The 21,854-nt window shown below is 55.4% G+C and overlaps 1 protein-coding gene across 5 annotated transcripts in view; it reads left to right on the plus strand.

Moving 5' to 3' along the window:
* LMF1 (lipase maturation factor 1) overlaps nt 1–21,854 on the plus strand; it is a 76,943-nt gene that overhangs the window by 27,734 nt on the left and 27,355 nt on the right. For 4 of the 5 annotated variants that reach the window (XM_025984885.2, XM_025984886.2, XM_072754203.1 and 1 more), the window contains one exon: nt 18,448–18,596. In XM_025984885.2, coding sequence (XP_025840670.2) covers nt 18,448–18,596 — 149 coding nt within the window. Of the gene's footprint in view, nt 1–13,084; nt 13,605–18,447; nt 18,597–21,854 lie in introns of those variants that run through there. The other variant, XM_072754204.1, reaches the window with a different exon arrangement.

A 21,854-nucleotide genomic window follows, 5' to 3' on the forward strand; every position in this document is an offset into this window, starting at 1 on the left:
GGTCCCGGGATCAAGTTCCGCATCTGGCTCCCCGCAAGGAGCCTGCCTCTCCCTCTGCCTGTGTCTCTGCCCCTCTCTATGTCTCTCTCATGAATAAATAAGTAAAATCTTAAAAAAATAAAGATGTTTTTTCTTACAATCATTAACATTTTGTTTATTCTCAATTTCTCCCATCACATTAGGTAACCATTTCTATTTCTAAAACTTATCTCTTTAATATGCAGAATTTTAGGATAGTGAAGAAGCATTTTGTTGCTTTAATTCATATTTCTAGTTCTGAATCCCTTTGGGTACTTTTGTCTGAAATGCTTCTAAGTTACCTTTTTAAAATTGTATAGATATAGATGTTTGACTAACATTTGCTCCTTTTGGCTTTTGGATTTATTTCCACTAATTTGAAACATAAATGTGAAAAATGATTTGTATCCCAACCTAATATGACTTTAGAATAGGAAAGTCATGACAGATTAAATGTGGCAAAGAATGTGCTTGGGAATTAACATAGATAGCATTTCTTATCAGTCCACGTTAGTCACAGCAACATCATGGTTGATGAACTGTTGTCTGACTACCAGTGGCCTAGGGGTTGGAAAACATGGTTTTGTTACCACGCTGTCTTCTGGAGACTTGTACCAAGTCCCCGTGGCCAGGGTCTGTCTGACTGCCACCCGCTCTCCCTTCCACCCTCCTGCTGTTGCCATCATGGCTGCATGCTCTTAGGAGTGGCCTTTCCACTCCCACTGCCAGCTGTAGTTCTAGTTTAACTCATGGGCAATGCTGAATGCTCATGTGTTCCCTCCTGTGTTCTTGTGGTCAAAACCATCATTTTTTTTCCCCAAATAACTGGTTTTATCTGATTTAAAAAAAAAAAATGTGTTCTGGCTCATTAATTTGTACTTTTTATATGTTGTTTCCTCTTTCTGGGAGGAAGGGGTTTATTATTTTCTAAGATTATGAGTTGATTGTTTAACTCATTAGTTTTCCATCTTTTCTTAGCTGCTAATGAAAGAAAGCATGGAGGCAGGTCACCACTCCCCTCTGTGTCCCTGGTCCACCCACCATGTCATCTGAGATTCCAGGATCTTCCTGACAATGGCATATATATAGTTTTATAATCATCAGTGCTGATGCCTCTTTGGTCCAAGTGCTATTCTGAGAAAAACTTCAGAAATCCCAAGCCCGGGCAGCCCGGGTGGCTCAGCGGTTTAGCATCACCTTCGGCTCAAGGCGTGATCCTGGAGACCCGGGATCGAGTCCCATGTCGGGCTCCCTGCATGGAGCCTGCTTCTCCCTCTGCCTGTGTTTCTGCCTCTGTGTGTGTGTGTGTGTGTGTGTCTCTAATGAATATATAAATAAAATCTTAAAAAAAAAAACAAGCCCTCAGGGCTTTATAGGTGAACTTTTGTTGATCAATTTCTGAGTTTAGTACACTGTAAGCAGATCATCAGGCCTGGAGGTGGTTCTTTTATTTAAAAAAAATTAGACATGTATGGATTATGGATTAGAAAGAAATTGTATTACACAGCTTCTGACAAAAACAGTATCTTCTTTTACATCTGCTCACTCCATCCTGCTTTCCAGAGCAACTCCTTTATTCCTTCTCCCACTGCTAGTATTTACCTCCGTATTTTCTGAATAATACATTTATGTAGATTATTCTACATAATGTGCCTTTTAGACTTTATATCCTTCCTATTATGAATGATAAGAATTACTCTCCCATATCTCTAATTCTCTTTCCCTCACTGTCTCAGTATGGCTATGTCACAAATATAATTTATGAAACTCATGTTCAGTCTTTACGTTGTGTAAATGTTAGCTGGTGAGGCAACAGTGAGTTGTGCTCACTAGTTTCTAATAACTCTTTGTTTTTCCTGGAGTTAATAGTTGCCTCTTCTTTTTTGGTTTGCTTTGTTTTTCATCTCTGATCATGTATCACCATTCCATTTCAAATTCACCAACAAAACACAACTGCTTGACTTCTCCCAATACTGTTTTTACTGAATCAAACACATTAGATGATCTATCAGTCCCCTGTCCCATCTCCCCTGTGTCCCCCCCCTCCTCCAGCCCAGAGATTTCTGTTCAGGAACTGTCATCAGCTGGAGTGGGTGCTTTATAGGCTTCTGGATTTGGAGAGTGTGGGGCAGGTTAATTCTTTGCCAGATTGGGTACCACTGACTTATTTGTCCTTGTTCCCATCCTAGAGGTCCTTAGGGTTCATAGAGGCAGTCCCAGTTGTGCCAGAAGTTAAGGTTCTGAGACACAGCCACTTCTCTACTGTCTTCTCCCCCATGTATATTCTAGAGCATTATTCTTAAGAGGATAATTTTTAAGCCGTTGTCTTGATCACATTTATATAAAGACAGCTAAAAGCAGCTGGTGAGATGAATCCTTCCCTTTACTTCTCCAGCATTAGCAGTCGCCTGAGGCAAGATGAACCATTGCCCTCACGCTGTTTCCCTGCCAGGTAAACACTGATGTGTACTGAATCACACTGAACAGCTGAGAGGCCAGAGAAGGGCTCTGGTCTCCTCAGACACCATTGCAGCCACTGGCTGGCCTGGAACCTCCAGAATCTGGTGTGTGTCCCTGGAGCTTCCTGGCTCCAATGCCCCATTGTTGGATGCAAGAGGAACACAGCGTCGGCGAGCCTGACCTTTGCCAATGCCAATAACAGGGAGAGGCATTGTTAGGTTAGCCCTGGAGTAGCAGCTGTGTGCCAGTTTCTTTTGTAAATGCTTTGATATTTTAAAACAGAAATTTTAAGCAAGGAAGCCATGCTTTGTTGCTGTTACAATAGCAGCTCTTGTCTGTGTGGAGTCATTGAATGGAGACACTGATACCGGTGCAGTTTCAGTACCGTTAATCCTTCCTAAGTGCATAGAACACATCTCTTCTTAATGGTTTGTGTCCTTTTCTTACAGTTTTATGGCTCTTTTAAAGTAGGATCCCTGAGGCACCTGGGTGGCTCAGAGGTTGAGTGCCTGCCTTCTGTGCAGGGCGTGATCCCGGGGTCCTGGGATCGAGTCCCATGTCGGGCTCCCTGCATGGAGCCTGCTTCTCCTCAGGACCCTGACGGTTTGAAGCCTGTGTCTCTGCCTCTCTCTCTCTCTGTGTCTCATGAATGAATATATAAAATATTTTAAAAAATAAAGTAGGATCCCTGTACTTCTTATGGGCAGGTTGGTGGGTCTCAGATGTAAATACCTTTGACAAGATAGAACATTGTTGGTTTTCCATTTGGCTTTAGCCTCAGTGAATGCCTTTTGAGCATTTAGGAGATTTACATTCAGACAGGATCGTGATAAATTTTTGTGCCATGTTCATCCACACTGACTGGGCTCCATGCTGGCTTCTCCCACCGTGGGACACAGCCCCCAGGACTGTGCACCTATCCGCAGACTACCTCTCGTACCTGCGTAACAGGTGCTCCCAGTCCTGGGCCCAGCTTTGTTTTTCTCCAACTCCCCACCCTCCGACATGGGTCTTTATGTGTATGTTGGTTTATCATCTGTCCACCTGCTGTCCTCCCACAAGACAGTCCATGAGGGCCGGGCTTCGCACGTTCACCCCCATCACCACAGCACGTAGGACGGAGGGCACTCGATCACAGCATGCCGAGTCCACAGTAAGCCTGCACGTGGGTCCATACTCAGGTCGCCACACATTCCTATATTGTCACTCTTCTCAAGACCCCCAGCCGCCCAGGAGCCTGTGCTTGGTGTAGTGTGTGACGTGTTATACAGAGAAAACTGATCAGTTTTTGTTTTTTTTTTCCAATGACCTGTCTCCTGAACTCTGACCACTAGCACAATGGCAGCATGCATTCTGGTGCTTGAGAGATGGTTGTGTTGATGCCCATGCAGCCCTTCCCAGGGATGTCACTGGCTTCAGTAGCCTCAGGTGTGGAAACAACACCTTTCCCTCCTTGGCACTGTAAGCTGGACACAGGAGAAGTGCTAATAAGCAAAATGTCCACAGTCCATTGACTGAACCCAGCCAAAGGCTCAGCAGAAAATGGAAAACCAACCCTAGAGCAAGAGGCAACATCTGAGGTCCCATCTGAGCTCGGTGCTCCTCAGTCTCACCCAGAGCGGATCCAGGATGAACAGCAGCACGGCCACACTTTGTTCCCAGGTTGCCAGTGAGAGGCGGCTCCTGTCTAAGGCAGAGGCCCCAAGACCCTGTCCTTTCTTTCCTCGATGGTCAGGTGTATGCCCATCCCGGGCCAACCCCAGGTGCTGACCCCCAGGTGCTGACCAGGGGTTCTAGCTTGTACCTGGTGAAATGGTGTCAACAGGACTTTTATTTTATTTTTTTTTTTTAATTTTATTTATTTATTCATGAGAGACAGAGAGAGGCAGAGACACAGGCAGAGGGAGGTGATTGTTAAAAAGATGATCTTGACGTAGTTTCTCAGAGAAATGCTGCAGAGTCCTTATCAGCCTTCACCTTGCATCCTGGCAGGTGGCCTGTAACCGTGGTCAGAACCAAGACGGCAGCCCTGGCGGGACTGGTGACTGAGCCACACCGTGCTTGGGTTTCTCCAGCTTTCCCACCAGGGCCCCCCGGGCCACACTGCCCTCAGCCAGCCGCCTTATCTCCTGCGTCCCCCTGGTCCCTGGCGGTCTGCAGGACTTCTGTGGCTTCTCAGGACCCTGATGGTTTGAAGCAGTTCTGGTCCCATATTTGGTATGACGCCCCTTACCCCGGGCGTGTCTGGTGTGTCTCGTGACGAGACGGTCACAGAGGGGAGGTGCCCTTGTCACCAGATCGGGCGCCTGGGTCCACACGACTCCACGGGTGATGCCGACCCGGGTCACCCGGTGAGGTGCGTCTGCAGGTGTCTCCTCCCATCGGGTCACTGGGCCCAGCGTGCGCCCGGGTCATCATCTGGGATTCCTCTGTAGCTTGTGCACTCCCTCCGCTTCTTCCTTGGTCCTCACCTTTACTTACACATCAGGTTATGTTCCCACACTGTTCCCAAGGGTGGGTATCAAACAATTTGTAGATCTACATTAAAGCCACATAGTCCTTATTCAAAATTGAGGGAGGGACCCCTGGGTGGCTTAGTCAGTTATGCATCTGCTTCAACCGAGGTCCTGATCCCAGGGCCCCGGGGTCAAGCCCCATGTTGGGCGCTCTGCTCAGCGGGGAGTTGGCTGCTCCAGCTCCCTCTGCTGCTCCCCCTGCTTGTGTGCATGTGAGCTTTTGCTCTCATTCAAATAATTAAAATCTTTTTTAAAAAACTGAAGGAGATTTTTTGATGTTACATAGTTATCCTGTTTTTTCCTTCAAGATTGCTCACTGTGGGACTCCTGGGTGGCTCAGCAGTTGAATGTCTGCCTTCAGCTCAGGGTGTGACCCTGGGGTCTTGGGATCGAGTTCCACGTTGGACTCCCCGCAGGGAGCCTGCTTCTCCTTCTGCCTGTGTCTGTGCCTCTTTTTGTATCTCTCATGAATAAATAAATACAATCTTTAAAAAAAAGAAGATTTGGGGCAGCCCCAGTGGCTCAGCGGTATAGTGCCGCCTGCACCCCGGGCCTGATCCTGGGGTCCTGGGATCGAGTCCCACGTCGGGCTCCCTGCATGGAGCCTGCTTCTCCCTCTTTCTCTCTCTCTCTCTCTCTCTCTCTCTGTCTCCCATAAATAAATAAATAAAATCTTTTAAAAAAAAAGATTTGAGCACTGATTTGAGGCTTCTCTTCAGCCATCATTACTGCAATGTTCTGGTGGTGATTTCTGTTTCCCTCATTCCTTCTGGCATTATGAGTTGGAATTCCCCAAATGGGAAGAGCTGTCCTTTGTCCCCTATTTATTTATCAAATACTTGTTTACATTGCTGTGGCTCCTCACACAGTTCTCCTAGAGCGGGCTCTGGCACAGTGAGGGCTGGCCTTGCGCGTTGCCCAGCCGTGACTGGGGGCCCCCTGAGGCTGGCTGCTGCACCTGTGTTGTGCCCCCCTGACTTCCGAGCCCTCTGGGAGCTGCAGGCCCATCTTGTGGTTTCCCCTCTGCAGCCTGCATCCAGCTCTTCCCCCAGGGGCCTGGTGCCTTCTCACAGAGAATAGGGTCAGACACCGTGGACTGGGTGCTGGGTGTGCTCGTCGCTGACAGGGTGGCGCTGCTTCTCTGCCCCGCCGTGCACAGAGCCAGGCAACGTGTGAATGCTCACAACATACCACTGGGAAGCAGTGAGCGGCTAACAGGACCTGGTGAACCTGGGAGGCCTCACGCTCTCAGGTGCTGGTGGGGCGGGGGCGGGGAGAGGCTGCCCGCATGCTCCCTGTGACCGGCGCGTCTCTCATCGACAGCCGTGTCTGCGTCGTGGCACCTGGAGTGAGCAGCCTTGGGACCCTGCGCTGCTTGTCAGTGTGCTGTGAACCTATGACTGCTCTAAAAGGTAAAAAAACACAAAAAAACCCCACAAAAAAACAAAAAACTTAAAAGTCTACAGCACAAAGTAAATGTTCACCTATGCAAATCTTTAAAGAGCCAAACAGGATGTGTGGGGAAGGCAAGTATGAACATTAACAGATGAATCTGTTGATAAACATGCATTTACACACTCATGCCTGTATGGTACGCATTCTACGTAACTTGTCCCGGATCTGTGCCGTTTTCCGTTCCGTGGATGACGTACCTGCATACGGATCTACTGGATAACCACGTGGACAGATTCCCTGTGTGCCCTAGGTCTGATCACACAAACGCAGGAGACAACCTAGATGGTAGAAGGCTGTTAGCATCGGTAGAGGCATTTTAAAAATAAACTACAAAGCCGCTGTCAACGGTGAGCAGTCTGGGGTAGCTAGTAAGCGCGTGGCAACTCGGCCAGCGCCTCTGGGGACCCGTGGTCACACCAACAGCGAACTGTCACGCCCCGCCTGGGGGACTTGGGAGGGCGGCCAGCCGGGCCCCACCAGCAGCTCAGGACGCTGCGCAGCCTCCCGGAGGACAGCGTAGCCGCATGGTTGCGGCATCTCTGAAGCGTGTGCTCCTGTTGGTCGCCAGCCCCACTTTATGGTTTTGTACAGCAGGACGAGGAGTGTGCAAATACACGGGTGTTTATGGCAGGAGAAAATGGAAATATACTTAAAGGTTCAGCCATGGAGAATTACTTCAAGTTTCATCTCTGTGGATTACTAAACAGTATGATTTAATGATGCAAAAAAACACTGAAGATGTATTAAATTGTGCTTTAAACTGTGTGTGCTTTATTTTTTTTTTATTTTTATTTATTTATGATAGTCACAGAGAGAGAGAGAGAGAGAGGCAGAGACACAGGCAGAGGGAGAAGCAGGCTCCATGCACCGGGAGCCCGACGTGGGATTCGATCCCGGGGCTCCAGGATCGCGCCCTGGGCCAAAGGCAGGCGCTAAACCACTGCACCACCCAGGGATCCCCCTGTGTGTGCTTTAAACTTAAGTTTTGCTTCTGAAGAAAATCTTTCAAAATTATTTTGAAGTATGTGATCAATGAGTCACATTTAGCTCTGAGTGATCAGATCACTTTTTTTCCTTAGTTCCAGTTTATTTTCAATGAGCATTTTTGCTCTCAAGAATGAATGAATTTGTTTTAGTAACAGTAGTTGTAATAAATTGGGTCTAGTAACTTGAAATCAGTGTTAGATCAAAGGTGAACAAATGTGAGCCGGGCACAGGCAGGAGGAGACAGACCATGGTCCCACCAGGCTTCGAGGTGTCCGGGTGGAGACAGGGCAGGAGGGAGGGGGAGGCTGAGGGGTGTCGTGGGGCCCGCTCCCAGCCTGGTGCCCTTGGCCTGCTGGAAAGTCTCCTGGGCCTGGGCTTCAAGGTGTTTATGGCTGCAGGTGGGATCTGAGTGGCTGTGGTGGCTGCTGGGGCTTGGGGAAGAATAAGGGGCCTGGAGGAGGGCAGGGTGTCGAGACCCGGAATGGACTTAGATCTGTCTCTTGTCTGGGCAGGTCCGAGGTTGACCTATGCTCAGCGTTGCTGCTGGCAGGACTGGGCACCGTCTGCCTTGGCCCCCCACCCCGGGCGGTGTGTGGAGAGCCCCCCACCCCGGGCGGCTGAGGGTCCAGAGAACAGGAGTCTAGGGCCCGGCGCCCCATTACAGAGAGGGCCTGCTAAGCGGGGGGATGGTCCCTGGAGCCACCGCTGGAGCCCAGATGGGCCACGGGCCCCAGGAGAGCAGGGCCCACTGAGAACTGTGTCATCAGTGTGACTTAGTGCCGTGGGCGCCTCTGCGCGGGCTCCAGAAGCCATCCACAGGAGGGGGGCGCCCCCAGGGCCAGGCACAGGGTGGCACTTGGCACTTCCCCAGGGCCTGGTGAGTCCCCCGCCCGCCCTCAGGCTGTGCTGTGTCCCTGACTCCGTGTTTCCTGACCCAGAGACCTCCTTCCATCTGAGTGGGTGTTGCGTGATCTGCCTCAGGAAAGGCCCAGGGCTCGGGGATGAAAGCGGGGATTCAGGAAACAGGAAGCCGTGAGTCTCCCCAAGCCAAGTGGCTCTCTAGGCCTCAGAGGCTTCTGGGCCCCCCACAGCTTGGCCCCTTCCTAAATTCCGAGCATGTATGTGGTTGTGCTGACTCACGTGCAGGCCCCACCTCGGCGCAGCGCCCGTTCCTGCGGGGCGGCCTCTCACAACACACCCCACCATGCAGCTCTCACGGGGGAGCCTTGCCCCCACCATTTGGTCACCTGGCTTAGAGGCCTGGATCCAGGTCTCTGGGCCCAGCATCCATAAGTGACAATTCTCTTCCTTTTCCCCCCGATGGTGCCAAAGTCAGCAACTACGGTCAACCCCCACTGACGACGGCGAGGGGGGCTCTGCTGCGCCCACGTGGGCCCTGTGGTCTAGGAGCAGGACAGAACCCGCGGTCCTGGAGACTGTGGCTGCCATGCTCCAGGACCCCACGCGCCCACGCCCCCTTGCCCCCTCAGGCCCTGCTGTGCGGCCTGGCGTGTGCAGGATGAGCAGGCCTCCGTGGGTTTGCATGGCTCCTCAGCTCCGCTTCGTCCAGTTCTCAGCCTCCTCGGGGAAGCTAATCACTCAGAGAGTGGATCTCCTACTTTGAGGGGGGGGGGACCTTCTTTAGAGTCACACCTGGATAGTTTGGCTACACACACCGTCTTCGCAGAGATCGTGGCTTTCTGAGCTTCAGGTGGTTCTTCTGGAAAATGCATGTTCATTCTGCTGGCTTTTTTTTTTTTTTTTTTTTTTTCTGCTGGCTTTTTAAAAACTTTTGTGCATCCCTCTATAAAGTGTAACGGGTTTCTTTACAAAGCTTTTAAATACCTTTCTAAAAGACTCCTTCCCATACTCACTGTAAGATTGGTTTCTAGAACAAATGGCAATTTAAGACAGTGCGTTTCACAGTTTGTTGGGATCTGTGAACATGCTGCCAGTGAGTTCCAGATGTCCCTGCAGATGGGAGAGTCCCTCGCTTATTTTTCTTTCACTTCTGATTATGAACACTTTCGGGCACTCACGGCCTCAGAGCGCCCCCCTTAACGGGCACTGCCTCCCCTGCTGCAGTGCTGGGCCAGGTGCCCCCAGGCCTGGCTGCTCCAGCTCGGGCCCGAAGACGGGGCTTTCTCAGCAGCGCCACCGCCGTACGGCCGGCCCGGCCGAGCCGTCGGCAGGATACCGTCAGCTGCTTAGCCTGCATTCCCATGGTGCCGACCGCCTCAGAAGTCTGCGCGTGTCTACAGCTACTGTGTCCCCACGGGGACCCTGGACACACTTGATGGATGCAGTCCTGTAGCCTCTTAAGGACCCCCCCCCCATGTCCCCAGACGGGGTTTTGTGGCAGGGCAGGGAGCATGGCTGCCCTGCATGGAGCTCGCGGCCTGCTGCCCGCTGCCCCCTGCCCGCCGCTGGCAGGGACGCGTCACAGGAGCTGGGGCCTCTTGCTGCGGCTCAAAAGCACAGGCTGCCTTTCCTCTCTTCCTGCGGCAGCAGATTGCTGAGCCCTTACCAGCCCGGGCGGACCGCCCGTTAGCCGACGGGCCCGCGGTGGCCAGTCGCCGTGGCAAGTGCCTGGACCTCCCTCCCCCACCCCCCACCCCGGGCCTGCCTGCTATCATGCTATCGCTCTCTTGGCATTTATCTGGGATTTTTTTTTAAATCAAAGCAACTTCCATCAACTATTTGGTTGCTCGAAATCCAGCTTCTCTGGAAAACTCAGGATAGAACACTTTATCCTTTCCCTTGTCAACTTTCAGAAGAATCACCTGGTCCCCACGTACCCTATAGGGTTCCTTTTAATGTCATTTGCAGTTGCTGCCAGTGCCACTCGATAGTTAAGCTCATTTTCTGTAGATTTTTTTTTAACTTTCTGTGTAGGCAATCATATTTTTTTCTATGTCAAGTCTTAGAATTTTTCTTATTTTTACAGTGGCTAAGAATAAGTGTTACATAGGACGTTTTAAATCATGTCATCGTGAAAAATTTCAAGCATACCAAAAAAACTTAAAGGATTGTATAGTAAAAACCCATATATGGACCATGTAGCTTCTACAGTTTTTATTTTACTAGATCTTTTCCTTTATATAGTTAATCTCTTCATCTCTCTATGCGTCTATTGATCCATCATATATTTTGGTGCATTTTGAAGTTAATGTCACATATCCGTGAACTTCAGTATGCAGGTCATTAACTAGAGCTCAGTGCGTGCTCAGGTTTTTCTCCCTTGACAAGGAATCCACACACAATGAGATGCTCCGGTCTTAAGTATAGAGTTTTAGAGTTTGACAAATGCATGCACCCGTGCAATCCAAATCCCCATCATTCCCATTTATGCAAAGGTAGGACTCTCATCTGCTCCGAGACTGAGCCTGGGTAGGAATTTACGGGACTTTGTGGCTCCACCAGGAGGGAAGTCCTGCTCAGTTGGCAGCTCTCTGCAGACAGCTGTGTCCTGTTTGTCCCATACTCGGGATCCTTGATTCCAGTGGCCCGTGCTGAAGGGCCATCGTGAATGGTGAACGACAGCTGGAGGACTCGGCAGGTCTGAAAAATGAAATCAAAATAAGTCAAATGAAAGCAGGTCTTGGATGGTGACTACTGGGGAGACTTCTGCGCGCTGAGGCTGCGTCTTCTGTAACGACGTGATGGGTCTTTCCACCTCTCTGTTGTTAGTAACGTAAGGCACAGACGTCACGTTCTTACCACTTTATGTCCAAAAGAAAATGGCTTGTGTTCCCGGCTCCTTTGCAGCACAGCCTGTGCTGGCGAGCCACCTTCCGCCCTTGTGCTGCTCCTGCTGGCGGGGGTCAGTGCTTCTTCCTTTCACACCTGTGCTGGGACTGCCGGTGCTTGATCTCCTCAGATCTTTGTGTCAACATCCTCTCTGAAAGCTTACCGACTCTTGGTTCTGATCTCAGAACAGATCGTTGCATGAGGTGGAAGACTCTGCGTTGGGTTCTCTGCTTCCCACCTTCGTCGTTTCTGACAAGAAGTCAGCTCTCATTCGTCCTCTCGTTTTTCCAAATGTCAGGCTGCCTTTTTCTCTGACTGCTTGGGAGGTTTTGTCCTTGGGTTATCACAGTTTGTATTGGGCTTCTTTGTGGCCTTTTTTGGATACTATCTTATGATTCTCTAAGGTTCTTGAACTTGTAACATGTCTTTTACCAAGTTTGATCATTTTTGCCAATATATTTTAGGGTTTTTTTTTTTTTTCTGCCCATTTCTCTCCTCCTAAGATTCCAGTTACATGTATGTAGGACCTTTTGATGATGCCCCACCAGTTCCTGAGAGTCTGTTCTTTTGTTATTCAGTCTTTTAAAAAAAAAATTAGGGGCACCTGGGTTTCTAGGGATGCCTGGGGGGCTCAGTCAGTTAAGTGTCCCACTGTTGCTTCCTGCTCAGGTCGTGATCTCAGGGCCTGGGATCTAGCATCAGGCTGTGTGCTCAGCGTGGAGTCAGCTTGCGATTTTCTCTGCCCCCTCGCCCCCACCCACTCATATGTGCTCTCTTCCTACAATAAATAAATCTTTTTTAAAAATCTGTTATTAAAAAAAAATCTGTTATTCATATTGAATAACTGCAGTTGAGCTATTTTCAGGTTCACCACCTTTTTGTTCTCTGTCCTCCTAACTGCTATTACATTATCTAGTAAAATTTTAATTTCAGGTATTTTCCTTTCCAATTCTAGAATTTGCTTGGTTCTTTTTTTATGCTTCTGTTTCTCTGCCTAGTTTCCCTGTCTCTTTATGCCTTATGGGCATGTTTTCCTTTGTATCCTTGAACACACTTACATGGAGCCTCACTGTGTGCTCGCGGAGCTTGCATTCTGGGTGCGGCGTGAACAGAGAAGAACAGAGAAGGGGAAGAAGCGAGATATGTGTGGCGAGTGTGCTGTTCGGTACGTCAGGCTGGGATGGGCTCGGGCCCACCTGTAAATGTTACGTCCTGGGAGGGCCTCGCTGAGAAGGTGGTGTGTGAGCACTGGGTACAGAGACCCAAGGCAGGAGGCCCGGGGTGCGGTGGAGGCGGAGGTAAGGCAGCCAGCGGACGCCTGGTAGCTCGGCCCTCCCTGCGGGCCTCTGTGGGCCTCTCAGGTGTTTTCCTGTGATGACACACATCGGAAACCGATGTGAGCTGAAACCCTCCCTCCACTGCACACTGATCCTTCCAAACAACAAAGCATTTCTGGAAACATGCCCTGCGGGCATCGAGGCGTGTGCTGCCTGGGGCTGGCCCTCCCATCAGCAAAGCACCGCCCTAGGCTTCTTCAGGCACCACTGCTGAGTGGTGCCGGCTGCCACCGTGCCCACTGACCTATTCTGGGACCGACGCCTGTCCCCATGCAGAAAACATGCTGCCCAGAGTCAGGTCTCTGTGGTGGGGGGGCTGTGCCTCAGTGGCCATCCTGGCTTCTAGACTCAGGAGTGCCCGTCACCCCACCAGAGGGCCAGAAACCATTCCCTTTCCAAGGGGTGTGAAGCTGGTCCTGACGTGTGTGGGAAAGGCAGGAGGAAGCCTGGCGTGCCCCCCGCAGCGACCCCCCCAGTTGGAGACCATGTGTATGTGGGGTGAGGCTGCAGGGCCACCCTGACCTCTGACCTGGACGCGTGCCCTCCTACTTTTCAGATGAGCCGACCCTCCCCATTGTTTCTGATGAGCATGTGTGTCAAACTGGATGTGCGAGCCTTGTGCATCAGCCATGGCCTGTGCTCCTTCAGGTGACAAGGCCGTGCCCGTCAACAGCATCAGGGAGGCCCAGAAACCGTGTTCACTGAGCACGTGGAAGACCCAGGACAGTAGAAAGTGACCCAGGTCGTTCTCCAGAACCGGTGGGAGGAGGGGGCCCCGCTGCGTGTGCACGCAGGCAGGAGCTCAGCTGCGGTGCTGGCGGGAGGCCCTCCACACAGAGCCCAGGCCCACACGGGTGCTCTGAGCAGATGTGCTGCCCGGGGTTGACGGGAGCACAGTCCACAGCTACCCCACGCGCCTGAGCCAGCACTCCCGGCTCCCCGCGGCCAGGGGGCCCTCCAGGACACCCCTGTTGTCAGCCGCAGAGCAGCACTGACCGGCACATCTTCAGGATTCCAGCAAGTTACTGCGAGACAAGCTTCGGTTAATTTTCATGCACAGGAAACAAAAGCCAAAGAAATGGTAATTATCGTGCCCTTCAGCCTGATATATGTTAAATACTTGGAATATATTAATCCTAAGAAATCTCTGTTGCTAGATCTAATTTCCGTCGACAGGAAGGAAGCATTTTCCTCTTTATCCAGAACCAGTAAAGCCTAGCTGAGGTCATTACCGTGAGTTTTGGTTTTGGGGCTAGCTGGTGACACCTGCATAGATCTGAGCAGCAGGGGACACCTGGGGCTAGGAAGTCTGGTTTCCGTGGTAACTGAGTGTTAGCCAGCACCGTGACAAGTGCAGTGGATGGAGGGTCGCTGTGTGGGTGTGCGGGTTACACAGGTCACTTCCTGCTCCCTGCAGCACCCAAGGACATCCTGACAGCACAGAGTAGCACTCCTCTAAACGATTCATAATTGGGAGCATGCAGTTTAAAATGATTTAAGGCGTGAAGCTTTTAACCAACTCTTTCAAAAGTATCTATTTGCCAGAAAGTTCACTGCTGTTCACGCAGTGATCAGACTTAAGTCCTACATGTGAAAGGTGGCGTCCCCGGTTTGCCGCTCCTTTGTCTCGTGGATGAGAGCGCCGCAGGTGCATGTCCTCCTGCCCAGTCCAGGTTAGCTGCGGAGGGTTCTTGGGTGGGTCCAGCTCCACGCAGGCCCTAGGGGCCAGGGCTGGGAGGGCAGGAGTGTGGCCCCATCTCTGGGGAGAGGCTGGCATCAGTACCGCCTGCTCCCGAGGAGAAAGGACTGTCTCCCATCTGTCCCGAGGGCAAGGTCAGCTCTGCCAGCCCCTGAGACAGCCAGAGGGCTTGCGTGGGCCGGGCCCCCCAAACAGACCCACTGTACCTGTTGGCATTTTGGGCGGCACGGGGGGGCACGGGGGGGTGAAAGGCGTTGGCACCTGTGAGGGTCACAGTCACCCCAGAACCGTGTCTGGTGTGCTCATCCTCACGGCACGAAAAGGGCCCCTGGTGCCATGTCAGCAACTGTGCAAAACAAACTGCCAGGCTGTATCGTGGCTTCCCATCCGGCACAGGACCCGGGAGGATGAAGAAAGCGACTTCGAAGAGCTCCACGTGCTCTCCAGTTGCCACTGGGAGCCCCGGGTGGCCGCGGGTGGGGCCGCCCCACGCAGGAGTGACAGCTCGTCAGAGGGGAGGCGTCTTTCTCCTTTTTCCTGGTTTCTAACCTGAAGTTAATGGGTTTCCTGCTCCTCATGTGGATGGTGGCTGTCACTCTTGAAGGATCCATAGGTGCCACGCTTCATCATTCTAAGTAGCGGTAATGATGTGCAGGAAGGTGACGAGCCCTCGGTTGGCACGGTCTCTCCAGAGCGGCCGTCTGCGCGGCTTCCACTTCCGAAGCGTTGTCTTAGGTGACATTTTTCTCCTGGGTCAGAAGCGGCCTCCTTTGTGCCATGTGGACCGTGATTCCAGGAGCCTCTGCAGAGGCCTGGCGTAGGCCTCCCATCTGAGCTGCCCTGTCCCAGGAAGACAGACCACAGAGGGGCAGCCAGGGCCCCCACCCCATGCTGCTCTCAAGGCGCCATGACCTTGGGCCACGTGCCCCAGGCCCAGCTCAGGCCTCTTGGTGCATTTTCTGGATGTTTAACAGAACAGCGTCTACACTGTCCGTGTGTCTCTAAGTAGAATAAAAACATAAGCACCACTTCTATGTTCGCTTTATTTAGGGAGCAGGTGCCCCGAGCTGAGCCAGGCGCCAAGTGGGGCCGGGAGACTGAGGTCCATGCTCAGCATGTTTATGGGGTTTCCTCAGACTCGCCCGCGGCCATCCTGGCAGACATGGCCGTGCGGCTTCCAAGGCTGGCTCAGGAGGGCACGGCCAGAGAGCACCCCCTCCACCTCAGGAGCCGTCCCCAGATGGTGGGGCTCTGGGCTGTGGCTACTCACGGACACAGAGGGTGTGGGCAGCAGCGGCCGGCCCTGGGCTCTGGTCAGCACGGTGTCAGGTTCACGGTCCTGTGGGCGGGGGTGGGTGGCCTGGGGGGGACACCCTGCACGCAGTGACCAGGCCGCTCCTCGAAGGGCAGGCGTAGCTCAGGCGCTGCCCCGCTGCTGCCTGATGGGCACTCCGGCTGTCACGGTCCAAGCGTGTCCCCAACGCAGCCTGTTCAGCACTTGTCCACATTATTGGAAATCAGCCGTAGCCACAGAAGTGACCGTTCCAGAAACAGGCAGCTGCATGGCCTCGGGCGTGGTGGCTTCCTAGTGGGCGTTCGCTAACCATCACCCCAAGGACAACGGCAGGATGGGGTGGAGCCTTCTGGGGCCACCATGGAAATGACATTTTTTTAAAAAAGATTTTTATTTATTTGAGAGAGAAAGAGAGTGAGGGGAAGAGCCAAGTGAGAATCTCAGACGCCGCACTGAGCGTGGAGCCTGACACAGTGAGATCACGACCTGAGCCAAAGCCAAGAGCCGGACTGCACTGGCAGAGCCACTGGCGCCCCCGAAGCTGTAAGCTGGGTCTGCACAGCCGTGAAGGAGCCAGCCTGCTGCCTCCCCTCCAGAATAGGACCTGAGGACGGGCTGACGGGCACAGGCACCTCATGGCGGGACTCAGGACATGGGGCCCGGTGGGACGTGGCGACTGCTTTGGGGTCAGACTTGCAGCTGGAGCCCGTCCTGGGAGCCCCACGCCCACCGTGTGCTGCGGGCAGCAGGCGGGTGGCACGCCGGGCATCTGCCTTCCGGGGTCACGGCCGTCAGACTCGACACCATGCAGGCGGGGCATGCCGCGGCAGCGGGTTGTACAGGTGGCCCTTTCCCCTCCACGGTCGCGGCCGGCGAGGAGGTGGCTCCTGCCACGTGCGGGGGGGGGGGGGGGGGAGGTGACCGTGTGCCGGCACACATAAGTCCCCAAGGTGGCAGTGTGTCCCCTGCCCACCCCATCACCTGCTCGCTGGCACTTCGGTGGTCTCTGGGCTCTGCCATTCGCACATCACTTTGATTGGTGTCACTCAAACAGCATTATTAAAATTCTGCTCGTCACATCTGTGCAAAGTGATGTAGCAATTAGAGAAGGCGGGCCTGCGCTCTGGGGAACGCTCTGCACCCACGTGAGCGTCTCAGAGTCCACGAGGGGTTTCCAGGAAGCGCGGGCAGGGCCAGCCTGCTCTGGGGGGCTCAGGGTACCCGCAGTCTTCCCATCGACCGCCCCCCTGGCCGCTGGCTTGTGCTGGGCTCCATTTCCTCCCCACACGGGAGGGCCCTGGGCAGGCAGTGAGGATGGGGACGCCCTCCCACCGCCCAAGCAGCCACCCCTGGGCGTGCCGCCCTTGGCACTGCCTTCGGATCCCTGCGTCCTGAGGTCACGTGTATTTTAAACCGACCCCAAGTGAAAGGACAGTTACCCTCAAGATAAAAGTAGAGAAAGTGTTCTGTAAGAACAAAGCCTGTTTTCCCCGGGTTGAGCCCAGAGGGGAGTGTGCAGCTGTGAAGCGAAGGCCGCCGTCAGCGTGGGCGCTAGGACAGCCTCCACCCAAGGTCCGCAGCCGGTCTGCATCTGGAACCTTGTGAAACAGACTCACGGCTAATGCTTCCTGCATTTTTCCTTCTTGGGGTTCTGACCAAAGCCAGGGTTCCCAGCTCTGGGTCAGGCAGGTAGTCCAGGGGGCCGGGCTGCGCCCACGTGGGCGTCCCACACACCACGTCCCCACAGAGGGTGGCACCGGGGTCCTGGGCCCGGCCTTGCCCGAGCAGTCTGCCCCACAGCGCTCCCCTCCGCAGTGCTGTCCAAGCTGGTTTCTGCAGCTGGACTCCTCTGGGCAGAGGCAGGCTGCATGCCAGTGGCCCCGGCATCCCCAGCACAGGTGCACGTGGCTGCGGCGAGCCCACAGAGATGCCTCACTGCAAGCCGACCCCTCCCAGGGAGGGGCTGGAACCAGGACTTCAGAAATCCACAGAGCCCAGGAGTAAACGCGCTCCCCCCATTTTCCTGATGAAAATGCCAGACTACAGGAAGTATCAAATAGGGGCACGGCGAGAACCCCTAAACCCACACCAAGGCCGCACAGGGCGTCCACTCCATGGGTTTGGCCGCATCCCTTGTCCTCACCTTTGCCACGTCTCAGAGCAAGTGCAGACCTCCAGAGCCGTCTGTCCGGCCCTAAAATCTTGGGTTCAGAACTCATTTAGGTTTATCTGTAAACCCCAAGCAGTGAAACGCACAGACCTTCCTTCAGGTGCCTGATGAGGTGTCATCCCGGCGTCCCTGGTGGCCGGGTTCCCCTTTCTTTCTCCTCTATCAGTTTTGCTCATTCTAGAACCTTCCGTGAATGGAACCATAGCACGTGGGCCCTTGTCTAAGCATCTTTCGTGTTGCATAGTTTCTGAGCAGAAGATTAAAGGGAACGTGTGCAGCTCGCACAACGACTTGCAGCTTCCTCTGAAAGGCTGAGACCTGCTTCAGGTCCCAACGCAGGGAGCGTGAGAACGCGGAGCCCCCCGCCCACTCTGCGTGCCCCAACGCCCGCAGGCCCTGCCGTGGAGCCTGCCCCCCCCCCCCCCCGCCCCGTGCCGGGCAGATGGGAGCAGAGTCGCTGTGTGTTCAGACCCTCGCATGAGGTTGTGGGGCCTGGTGAGCCCCTCGGGGAAGGACGCAGTGAGCAGGAAAGGCTTCCCAGGCCCGCGGGCTGCGGGTGCTGAGCCCGGGTCCTCTCCCACGGAGGGCCAGCTGCGGTGCCGCGATCGTCCTGCCGTGCCCGCTGCCAGATGCCCTGGCTGGAGGCCAGGATGGCCTGGGGCCGGAGGATGCATCCCGGGTTAGGGGCCACGGAGGTAGACCACGTGTGGTGGTGCTGACCCGGCCTGACCCGGCCTGTGCTCTCACTGTCGTCCCTGCAGGATGGGAGTCCCAGCTTCTGGAAACAGGATTCCTGGGGATCTTCCTCTGCCCTCTCTGGACTCTGTCTCGATTGCCCAGGGGGACCCCCCCGTCCCGGATCGTTCTGTGGGGCTTCCGGTGGCTGATTTTCAGAATCATGCTTGGAGCAGTAAGTAGAACTTTTATTTGCTGTGTTTCGGGGAAACGCTGCCCGGGTGGCGGGGCCCCTTCCGCTGTTCCTGTGTTCCCTGTGTTCAAGCACCTGAAACAGCATGGCCCCCCGCCCTTTCTGTGGGATGGGTCACAACTCACAGGAGGAGTCCCTGGGCAGCTGCGCCCTCCCCTGCCCTCCTGGAGTTTCTGGAGTGCCTGAAACGCTGGGCCCGTGGATTGGCCACTAAGATGTGCCAGTCGGGGCTTTGATCACGCCCCCACCTACCGATCGGGTTAGGCCCCTCGGTGGAGGCTAAGTGACAGCGACCGATGCTATGGGAGGCTGCTCGGCCCAGCCTGTCGCGGTCCCGTGTGCGCCGTGGGACAGGTGTCGGTGCGGTTCTGCGCTTGCCGCCTTGGCTCTCCCGTGTTAGGTGTGCAGCAGCTCCTGACGGAAGGGCGCATGGCCCCGGGCCCACCCCAGGGACGCCGCGGCCTCAGCGGGGTCTCCTGAACGCCAGCCTGTGGGCGGCCCCATCTCTCCCATGTGGCTGGTCCGTGGTGTACGCACTGCCCGCCAGCTGTTCTCTCCCTTCGCACCCGCCCTGGGCCCCGGACCCCGGCATCCCTGGGTCCTCGCAGGTGCACAGGTGCTTCCGCCTCCACCTCCACCTCTGGGCTTCATCAAGTTCTTCAGAAGCTCTCTGAACCTTCAAATCCAGAGTGACCTGCTTCCTTCTGGCCCCCGACTAATGAGGCACGGGACTTGGCAAATGGCGTCACTTCCTCTTGCGTCCTTCCGTGTTGTCCTGGACACCCTGTCACGTGGGTACCGAGGTACCCGTCTGCTGCAGCCCCCGGGCAGAGCCAGCACAGGTCACGAGAGCCAGCAGCTCCGTCCGCTCAGCGCAGATGCCCGCAGCCCGCAGGAGGCCCCTGTCCCTGCCGGCAGCCCCATGTGGCCCTGTCGGACTCAGGCAGCCCGGCCAGCTCTCCGGGAGGCCACCTGCCCCCTCCCGCCGTGTAACTGGTGTTTCATGGTGGGTTCCCACAGACCCCTGGGGCTTCCCTGATGCCCCCACACCCCGTATCTGTGTGGCCAGCCTGCCATTGCCTTGTCACCCCCAAATCCTGAGGGTCCGTGAGAGACAGGCGTCCCGGGGGTGCGGACCGCTCCAGCTCCTTAGTCACAAGCCTGCACTTCACGCGCCGCCCAGACGCTGCAGCAGCTTCATCCTACGCGGGGAGGCCGCGGGTGCCCGGGGCGGGGGTGCGGGGGACATGGGGGCCGGGCTGCAGGCGAGGGAGCCCAGGAGCACACGCTTGGCCCTGGCGTGGCGGGCACGGTGCCCGAGCGGGGACAGGTGTGTGTGGCCGCGGGGCTCGGACCCCCCCATGCGGCGCGGTCCCGGGCTCCCTGCCACGCAGGCACAGAGGCGAGAGTCCTGAGGCTCACAGCCCTTCCCCGGCCACGCTGACGTCACTGTGTGGTCGCAACACACGGTATTGGGCTGTGGCTCTGTGTCCACCCAGCGCTTCACTTTGGATTTTCTCCTGAGCTTCTTTTAAAAATCATAACGTGTGCAGCGTCTCCGCTCCCCCCGGGGACCAGCCTGGGACGGCAGGTTCGGGGTGCGAGTAGAAAGGCACGGCCCCGCTAAGCACGGCCGGGGCGGGGCGGGGGGGGGGTGCGCAGCCGTCGGGCTGCTGTGTGCCAGCCTGGTGACGCGGGGGGGAGCAGCGCCCACGGTGCCTGACAGCGCCCTGGAGCACCGTTCACGGCGTTTTGATTGACTGTTCGCAGCAGCTGGATGAAAATTGTCAGATGAGCTAAAAGGGGTAATTACTGGATCCCGTGTGCATGCCGGGTGTTGCTCATCCTCCTCCACGGGCAGGTGGAGACCCGGCGGGCCCGTGAGGCGGGGTGCCGGCGCCGGGCCTTGTGTGCCCAGAGGACCCCGGAGGCCTGCGGGGAGAGCTGCCCACCGTGCCTTTGTTGCCTGCAGCCAGCCACTGCACACACCCAGAGGCTGGGGGCTCCTTGATCCCGGGCCCAGGGAGTCGCAGAGCTGTGCGTACCCGGCCTCTGGCCCTGGAGCACCCGGGGTGGGTGCGCGTGGCCTCCCGGGGCTGCCGGGGCCGGAGGGTAGCCGCCGCGGCTACCCGCTCTCAGTGCAGAGCTAGAGCTGGACCCTGGGCCTGTGCGGCTCGTCACACCCACCGCATGACAGCAGGGCCGGGGGGACACGGCAGGCGCCTGGCTGGCTGCTCTCTGCCTTGCAGCCTGCGGAATTGGAGGGCAAGGTACGGAGGGGAGGGCGCTGGGCGCAGGAGTCCCCAGGACACAGCACTCCTGCAAATGCAGGCTTGCGCCCCCGTGGGTGCTGGCGTCATCGTGAGAAGCACACACACGCCAACCCTAGCCCGAGGACACTTCCTGTTGCTGAGCAACGTTCTCCAGGAGCAGAGCCGAGGTGGGCGGTTCAGGGCTGAGGACCGGCCAGCCTCGGATATCTCGCCACCGAGAGGCGGTGCCCTGGGCGGTCCCGGCAGGGGAGCTGCTGATGTGCAGGCTTGGGGGCAGGGTCGCGGCAGGGACCCGAGGGGGCTCCGTGCTGCTGCTAGAGCTTTCCCGAGCGCTGAGACTTTTTCACAATACAAACCTGAACACCCTACGCACTGGACGCACGTAAGGTCGGCAGAGGAGATAGTGCGGGTCTCAGACGTGAATTACCGATACTCACAGAAGAAACAGGACATCGGAAACTCTCAGGGATGCAGCACCTTTCCTACTGCGAGAACCCGAGGCCCAGAAGTTCTCACTGAAGAGCTCGATGGACATTTACGGAAGGAACGGTGTGGAGCCTGCCCACGCGCATCCAGAAAGCAGAGGGGAGCCTTCCCAGCTCCCGTCCATCAGGCCAGTGAGGACAAGGACGTTTCAGAGCACAGTCCCGTATCCTGGGACGCACTGACCGAGCACCAGGTGTGGGGGAGACCTCAAGGGGGGTCGTCATCTCGACTAATGGGTGGAAGCACTGTTCACTGGTGCACAGCTGGCGGAACCTCTCCCGACACACGAGGAACGGGAGGTTTCTTCAGCCTGATGCCTGATGCCACGCGCACCCACGCCGGGTGCTCCACCCCAGGTGCTCCACCCCCATGCTGCTCTTGCCTGTGGGGCACTGCACGTCCCCAAGGTGGAGAGCACGCAGGCATCCCCCTCGTCACACCTGGCTGACACCGTTCTAAAGATAGCGGCTTGTACAAAAGA

Source organism: Vulpes vulpes, chromosome 3 (assembly GCF_048418805.1).
Source record: "Vulpes vulpes isolate BD-2025 chromosome 3, VulVul3, whole genome shotgun sequence".
Classification (NCBI taxonomy): Eukaryota; Metazoa; Chordata; class Mammalia; order Carnivora; family Canidae; genus Vulpes; species Vulpes vulpes.